Source organism: Citrus clementina, unplaced genomic scaffold, assembly GCF_000493195.1.
Source record: "Citrus clementina cultivar Clemenules unplaced genomic scaffold, Citrus_clementina_v1.0 scaffold_6, whole genome shotgun sequence".
NCBI classification, from domain to species: domain Eukaryota; kingdom Viridiplantae; phylum Streptophyta; class Magnoliopsida; order Sapindales; family Rutaceae; genus Citrus; species Citrus x clementina.
This window is the reverse complement of record NW_006262139.1, coordinates 10419520-10427182: the sequence shown is the minus strand read 5'-3', so window position 1 is coordinate 10427182 and position 7663 is coordinate 10419520. Positions and strand designations below refer to the sequence as shown.

At 35.2% G+C, this 7663-nt stretch overlaps 2 protein-coding genes across 3 annotated transcripts; one reads left to right on the top strand and one right to left on the bottom strand.

The window, feature by feature from the left end:
- Window positions 1-1004: 1004 nt before the first annotated feature.
- On the top strand, window positions 1005-2440 carry LOC112097248 (50S ribosomal protein HLP, mitochondrial-like). Of its 2 annotated transcripts, none has more exons than XR_002904904.1 (2): window positions 1005-1373; window positions 1892-1972. XR_002904904.1 is itself a non-coding variant. In XM_024182206.1 (2 exons), exons 1-2 carry the CDS (start codon window positions 1625-1627, stop codon window positions 2207-2209), a joined length of 327 nt encoding a protein of 108 aa, XP_024037974.1. In that variant the 5' UTR covers window positions 1383-1624; the 3' UTR covers window positions 2210-2440. The 2 variants fall into 2 exon arrangements, 1 of the variants encoding a protein (XP_024037974.1); XM_024182206.1 differs by lacking the exon at window positions 1005-1373 and adding an exon at window positions 1383-1633 and having other exon boundaries at window positions 1892-2440.
- A 3838-nt stretch (window positions 2441-6278) lies between these two features.
- Window positions 6279-7446, bottom strand: LOC18039599 (aquaporin PIP2-2). Its single transcript, XM_006428725.2, has 4 exons — window positions 7131-7446; window positions 6741-7036; window positions 6491-6631; window positions 6279-6398 (listed from the first exon to the last, which is right to left on the bottom strand). Exons 1-4 carry the CDS (start codon window positions 7435-7437, stop codon window positions 6279-6281), a joined length of 864 nt encoding a protein of 287 aa, XP_006428788.1. The 5' UTR covers window positions 7438-7446.
- Between the last annotated feature and the right edge of the window lie 217 nt (window positions 7447-7663).

Genomic DNA, 7663 nt, shown 5'->3' with positions numbered 1-7663 from the left:
CACAATTAAGACCCTCCTCAAAATACCTCGTGGTTAAGACAAAAAAAATAATACACTTAGATAGTGTTTACTTTCTGGAGTGGGAGTGTGGAGTGTGGATTCCTCCCACTCCAGTGTTTACTTAGCTTAAAAAATAGGGGAGTGGGAGTAGAAATCCGTGGGTCCCATCTAATTTTGGAGTGGGGAGTGGGATTCCCACTCCCATGGGGGGAGGTGGGAGTGGGAATCCACTCCCCCCTCTTCCCATTTTATCCTTATAATAAAAATAAATAAATAAATAATATTTAATAAAATAAATAATATCATATTTATTAAAATAAATAATATCATAGTTATTAAAAATAATAATTATATCATAGTTATTTTATTAAATTTAATAAAATAAAAATAAATAAATATTATATTTAAATTAATAATATTAAACATTAATTTTAATAAATATTAATTAATTATTTAATTAATAATAATAATATTTTATTCTAAAAAAATATTAATTTTATACTATATTATCAATAATAATATTTCATTTGTGTTGCTATTATTAATAATTTTTATTCACATAATTTAAATTTAAATTAATAAAAAATTATGATTTATATAATTAAGAATATTCATAATTATTATTAATTTATAAATATAATAAAATATTTATCTTATTTTCTAAATATATTTTTTATTAATTTTTTAATTATAAATTATAATTCTGTACATAAAGATAAAATTATAATTTAAAACAATTTACTCCCAATCCAAGACAAAATAAATAAATAATTGGGATTCTGATTGACAATCCAAACTTTCATTTAGTCTAAGTAAACACCATACTCCCACTCCTACTCCACACTTCTAATCCAAGAATTCCAACTCTTCAAGATTCTCACTCCAATCCAAAAAATAAACGCAGCATTAAATAATTTTAGGGTCAAGCTACTTTGCGTCATGGATTTGGTAGCCCAGTCGCTTGTCTTTTAATGAATGCGCCTTTAGATAGCTAAGATAGGAATTTGAGAGCTGAGATTTAATCGTCAGAAAATGGGTAACCGATTGAAAGAGTTCCAGTATAAATTCATACTGTAGTGAGAATCTCACGCAAAACACACGCACCGTAAGCCCACACGCGTTCTCCCTCTCACTCTCGCCAAATCTCACCTCACCCACAGCGCCACCAATCTCACCTCCTCAGGCCACAACTCTCACCACCAATCGATTCTCCCTCAGCACGCTCCACTCTTATCATCGGCTCTCTCTCTTCCCCGTTGATTGTGTCTTGCTCCTTCACGCTGCCTCACTCCCTCGGATGTCTCAAAAAATTGACTTGCAGCTTCACTCTCTCGGCTTCACTCGCCATCGGCTGTCGTAATTGATTTCTGGAGGTAATTTGTGTCATTAATTCCAAATTTGGTTCTCTAGGATTATGAATTTGTGAAGATTCAGCTGCCATTGTGTTAATTTGTGTTGAGAGTATCTGTCGTCAAGTTTGCAGTGTACTGGGCAAGTCAGTTCAGTTTTGTGTCTGGAAACAAGAACTCTTAGCTTAGTGAGTTTTATGCCGTTGTACTGATTCATTTGAGGAAGCTTAAAGAGAAGCTTTTGTACCGTCAGTAATGGCTTACTTGCATAGGATATGAATAAGGTGGCTTGCTTTTTATTTGCATTTTTTTATTCTCGATGCTCAGCTTCATATTACTGGAAATTAAATTCAGATATTGATTTGTATTTGCCCTTTTTTTTCTTGATGCTGAGCTTCAGATTGCCTTTTTTTTTTAATTCTTGATGCTGAGCTTTAGATTGCTGGAAATTAGATGAAAAATATGTAGTTCTTTTATTTGCGTTAAATTCAGATAAATTGAATCTTATATGTGACATTAACATTCGGTTTGCAATTTTGCAGGGACAAAGCACTTTCATTCAAATGAGGACCGTCTTAAAAGTTGCGGACAATTCAGGGGTAAAAATGATGATGTGCATGCAACTTCTAAAAGGGAAGAAAGTGGCAAGATTGAGGGACACAATTGTTGTATCGGTAAAAGAAGTTATGCCTAATGCTAAAGTGAAGAAAGGCGAGATTGTGAAAGCTGTTGGGCTGTTGTTCGTGCTACCATGTATCATAGTCGTTGTGATTGAAGTGTTGTCAAATTTGATGACAATACTGCAGTGCCATGGTTTTTATTTAGGAAAAAGAAAATCATCAGCCAAGACGGCAGCCTGACCAATAGGAAAATGAATATTTGGGCCAGTCCCACATGAGCTGAAGAAGAAATTTCAGTTTGGTGTCCTTTCTTTTGCAGAGCATTCTGCCTGATTTTCATGATGGATTTTGATCTCTAAGCTTTTGGTTCTTATTATTGTGTTGATTGGTACACACAAAATTTCACAATATTTACTACTAAATCATTTGGTTTCTTGAGGCAAATAAAAGCCATCATCTTCACTCTTGAAAACAAAGGTTTTCTTTTATCTTTTCTTTGTTATAGTATGATTCTTGACCTATTGCTCTGTGCAATTATCTTATCAACTACCATTGCAGTTAGTAATAACTTTAGGTTATTGATAGAATGTTTACAGACCCTTAATCTTCTTTGAGCAAAGTAATGCCTGAGCTACAACAAAGTACTGATGAAAGTATGACCATTAATATTTTTCTATAAAAAATTGTTCATCTCAGCCAAAATCACAGTAACAAAATAACTTCAGGAGATGAGTATGGCGTTACAGAAGAAGGACAGGAAGAAAAAATCTGTAATCCTTTGTTCCTGAAAGTCTTTAATATTTATTTTATTAGGTTTTCCCCAAGTAGGGAATATTACATCTCTAAAGAACTCCACTGAACAATTTCCAAGTTTTGCTATTGAGATTTCTGCTTATAAAACTTCTGAAAAAAAAAAAAAACGCAGATTGGGTATTGTCTGGTAGGATTTTGGGGCAGAGAGAGAGTTAAACCGCAAGTCAATTTATGAGGGAGATTAGAGAGTAAGGTGCCGTAAGGGATGGCATATACCTGTTTAATTTTTTAATACAGTCTATAATTATTGGATTAATGTTAGAACTTATTTATCTGTCAACATAGAAAAGGCTAACAACACAGCTTTGCTATTCAATATAAGTTTCATTAATTCACTTGGGTATTGAAACCGAAAATTTAGCTAACACATAAATTCATTAATGATATCAGGTCTTTGCTTCAATGCAATACCTTATGCCATCAACTTACATAACCACTTTAAACAAGATAATGCCCCACAATATCCAACACTAACCATGCATGAAAAAAAAAAATGCAAGTCAATTACATTGCATGAAGATTTTGAAAACCATTAAGCCACAAAGTGAGAGTGCCACAATGAATATCATAAGCCACCAGCAAAAGTTAAAATTTAAGTAATTCATGTCAAATATTTACGGGCCAAGCAAGGAAAACACAATGAATGATAGTATTGTTATTCCTCAATCACCGGGGTGCCAACAACATTAGGTACACCTAAAACGAGAATAGATTTAACGGCTTAAAAGGCAGAATGTTCAACACCTTCATAGCCAATTCCAATGGCAAGGGGAAAGCTCGTGGCATTATCAAAACTTGAATTTCTTGGATACATTCATAGCACAATAACTTATGAAAACAAAACTATGTCTAACTTTTTCTATTCACCTGAGAATGAATTATATCTACTAAAAAGCCATAAGAACACATCTTTAAAAATATTTCGCAATATAATATATTGGATTACAGAAGTGTTTGTTATGCCTCGAAGGATCCGCCTTGCATGCAATCATGACTAGAGTTTTATAGAATTGTGCATTTATGTCTTAGGAGATATTTATGCAAGTTGCTAAGAAACTTCGAGTGCTTGGCATCCAAGCCTAAAAATACCCCATTGTACTTGCCATTTTGCACAACCAGACAACACACACACAAACTGTCCAGCATACACACAAGCTCTCGAACTCTCGTACAAAACTCTCTTGTACTTTCTTTTTAGTGAGTAATAAAATTACATTTGGCCATATTATTCTTACTTCTCTCTAGTATTTTCGTAAGCATCCTTACTTCGCTAGTTTGAGAATAGGGTGTTTGGTTCCCGTGACAGACGACTAATGAAAATAGTTAGGATAGGGTGTTTGGTTCAACAAGTCCAAGATAGTTTTCTCTTTATTTTTTTTTCTTTTTCCTCCACCTCAATTTAGACTGTCATTCTTGGTTGATTATTATTATTATTATTATACATGGTATTTAATTGTTAGTCACATGTTTTTTTATATGGTTTTCATTTACTTAACTCATACTCCTATTGTAATTTCATTTTCAATTTCTCCTTTTTTAGAGTTTTTCTTTTTCTTTTCTTTAATAATAAATAAAAAAAATATGATGAAAATTAAGTTGCCTTCACGGGATATAACGCGACACTGATTGTGCAATCCACTGTATAGACTCCATGCATAATAAATAATATAGGGCCAGTTATTATATTAAGGGAGCCTCTAAGTTACAATAATTGTACCATACATCTCTCATATGAACCACACAAAATTGTAGGATCCATAATTTGTGTGGTTCACATAAAAAATATATGTTATAATTATTGTAACTTAGCATTTGCCTTATAGTAATAATATAAGACCATGGATAAAATAATAATAAAGCAAGTTCATCTTCATCAGTACTATCAATTAATTTAATGACGTTAATGTTACACGAAATCAACCGAATGGGACTCCTGCACATCTCGACGACGCGTGTCGAAGCATAGCGGGTTGAATTGGGCCCATTTTCCAGATCCATATCCCAAATGAGTGTCCACAAATGGGACGGGGCACTTTCTTTTCTTAACATTACAATAATTCGGCAATGCATTCCCTGATCACTTAAATCCACTTCCAAATATTTTCGTATTTCAAATCAATCTTACCCGTCAAACCCGTACTTGCACGCTTCCAGCAACTTGTTTTCAACCACTACTTGCATAGTTGCGTGCACTCATTACATGCGTTGTTTCACTACTTGCATAGTTGCATGCACTCATTACATGCGTTGTTTTGTCAAAAAGTTGATTCCCTGCAGCTTACCGGCTTATAGCCTTTTTGTCAGGTTAATTCCTAGCGTCTCTGTGTCTCTTCTGCAGCTGTGAGATGAAATCCAACGGTCTAAAAGATAAATGATTGGGGTACCAAACCCACGACGCAACGTAACTGGCCCCATAGTTTAAAGGAAAATATTTGGTGTAGAGAAGCACACGAGAAACAATGAAGAAAAGGGTGTTGAAAGAGTGAGTGGGTAGAGAGAGAGAGAGCAAAATTCTCTCGTCTTTCTCTCGTACTTCTCTCTCTCTAACAATACTCTAATTTAAATGTAAAGTTTGCATCTCAACTAGTTATCATTTATTAGTACTAGTTGTCATTTATCACTACTTATCATGTATAAGGTGTTGATTGACTAATTTTATTATCTATTATTGATGTGTTAATTGACATTATCTATTTAACAAAACAAACAATACTACGGTTGTCACCTCACTTAAATGTAAATTATGTAACACAAGTAACTTGATAAATTATAGTATTACTTACGAAATGGGAAAAAAAAAATTGATAACAATTTTTTATGTCACATGAGGGCGGATTCAATTGTCGCCCAAAAGTGATTTAAGTGATTCAGTCCCTTTCTAAGCTTTGAAACTATTTTGTATAAAAAATAATTTGGCCATTTATTTTGATTTTCTTTTTGTAATTTTTCTACATGATTAACTATTCGGTTATGTACTTTTCCAAAATAAAATTACGAGTACACAATCCCGAGGAGAAAAGTGAAACAAAAGGAAAGCATAATACAACTTTTGTTAATGAGCATCACTCTCTCATCCTTGCCATTCGGGAGCTGCTTAGCAGGGACTGGATCGTGAGAGTGAACCACATCTATAGAGAAGCGAACATAACGGCAAATTTTCTGGCGTCATTTAGTTTGTCATTTTCTTTAGGCTTGCAATTACTTACTGATGCTCCTCCTAATTTACAAAGCATTCTTAATAACGATATGTCTGGGGTTTAGTGGTGATTTATCTCTTTTAGAGCCCATTATTGATAAAAAAAAAAAAAAATACAACTTTTGGGCAGGTTTAAAACAACTGCCTGCTAGCAAGTAAAAGAAAAAGAAAGACAATCACAAATTGACATCAATCGATCTCACCACCCTTACTAAACACTAATACACATACAAATTTCCATAATCCAGAAGCCGCTTGACAGTCATTAATTAATCCTCCAGTAATTATTTTAAAAATTAATTAAATGTTAGGGGAGCTTCTGCGGGATCCAAGAGCTTTAGCAGCAGATGCTCTGAGGATGAATTGGTGGTAAAATGCAGCAATTGCTGCACCAATGAAGGGGCCAACCCAGAAAATCCACTGCAACAAATAAAAAAAAGATAAACTTTATGTTGGCATAACAAGAAACAGGATTAGAAAGAAAATTAGAATCAAATTCGGTTGGTGCATACTTGATCATCCCAAGCCTTGTCCTTGTTGTAAATCACTGCAGGTCCAAAACTTCTAGCAGGGTTGATGCCAGTTCCAGTGACTGGGATCGTAGCCAAGTGAACCATGAACACAGCAAATCCAATTGACAATGGTGCCAAGACCTTTCAATTCAAACATATATAAACAATCAATTAATCATTCAACCAGATTTTGGTAAATTTTCTGTTATCTATTATATCCAGTGAAGCATAAGCAATGGTGATAGCTTACGGGAACATGGGGGTCCCTAGCTTTTCTCTTGGGATCAGTGGCAGAGAAAACAGTGTAGACAAGAACAAAGGTACCAATGATCTCAGCGCCCAATCCAGCGCCAGTGCTGTACCCATCAGCGAGCTCATTGGCTCCACCGCCGTATCTCGTGTAGTAAGACTTCTGGAAAGCCTTAACGAGCCCGCAGCCACATATGGCTCCCAAACACTGAGCCACCATGTACATTACGGCTCGCACCAGTGATACCTTCCGCGCCAAGAACAGCCCAAATGTCACTGCCGGGTTAATGTGTCCACCTGCGCGTACAATTTTATCAAACACCTTTGAGAAATGAACATACGTGCATTTACACAGCAACAAAAAATATCAAACGCCTTTAGACTTACTTACCAGAGATACCAGCAGTGCAGTAAACAAGAACAAAGATCATGCCACCAAAGGCCCAAGCGATGCCAAGAATGCCAACACCACCGCATCCGTCACCGCCGTGTTTGGCGTCAGTCTGGCTTTTGTGACCAATCACTGTCAGCACAGTAATGTACAAAAACAAGAGCGTGGCTATGAACTCAGCTATAATAGCCCTGTAAAACGACCACCGAGTGAGCTCCTCCGCGCCGATCAATGGAGCTGGAGGATTGTCGTGGTAATCCTTATCATGGAACTCGCCTTCCCGACCAACCTCAATGTCCTTGGCCATTGCTAGAGATTGCTCTTCACTGAGAATTTTAAGTTTTTGTTTTCTCTTTTTTTTTTTCTTTTTTTCTAAGAGAAAAGAGAGATGTGTGGACTTTGTTAAATGATGAAGAAGGGCGAAGAAGCGGAGGGTAGTTATTGGGTAGTTTATAGAGATGATTGAGTGTTATTTAAACTTAGCATTGCCGCCTAATCAAGCTAATATTTTGGTATCTTTAATTTTCGAAGCC

What these genes read in the sequence shown, in the direction of transcription:
- LOC18039599 (XM_006428725.2), bottom strand. Translation starts at nt 7,437, where the DNA reads ATGGCCAAGGACATTGAGGTTGGTCGGGAAGGCGAGTTCCATGATAAG. An exon ending in CTGCACTGCTGGTATCTCTG is followed by an intron (nt 7,037 to 7,130) that starts GTAAGTAAGTCT and finishes TTGTACGCGCAG; the next exon opens with GTGGACACATTAACCCGGCA. An exon ending in CTAGGGACCCCCATGTTCCC is followed by an intron (nt 6,632 to 6,740) that starts GTAAGCTATCAC and finishes TTGAATTGAAAG; the next exon opens with GTCTTGGCACCATTGTCAAT.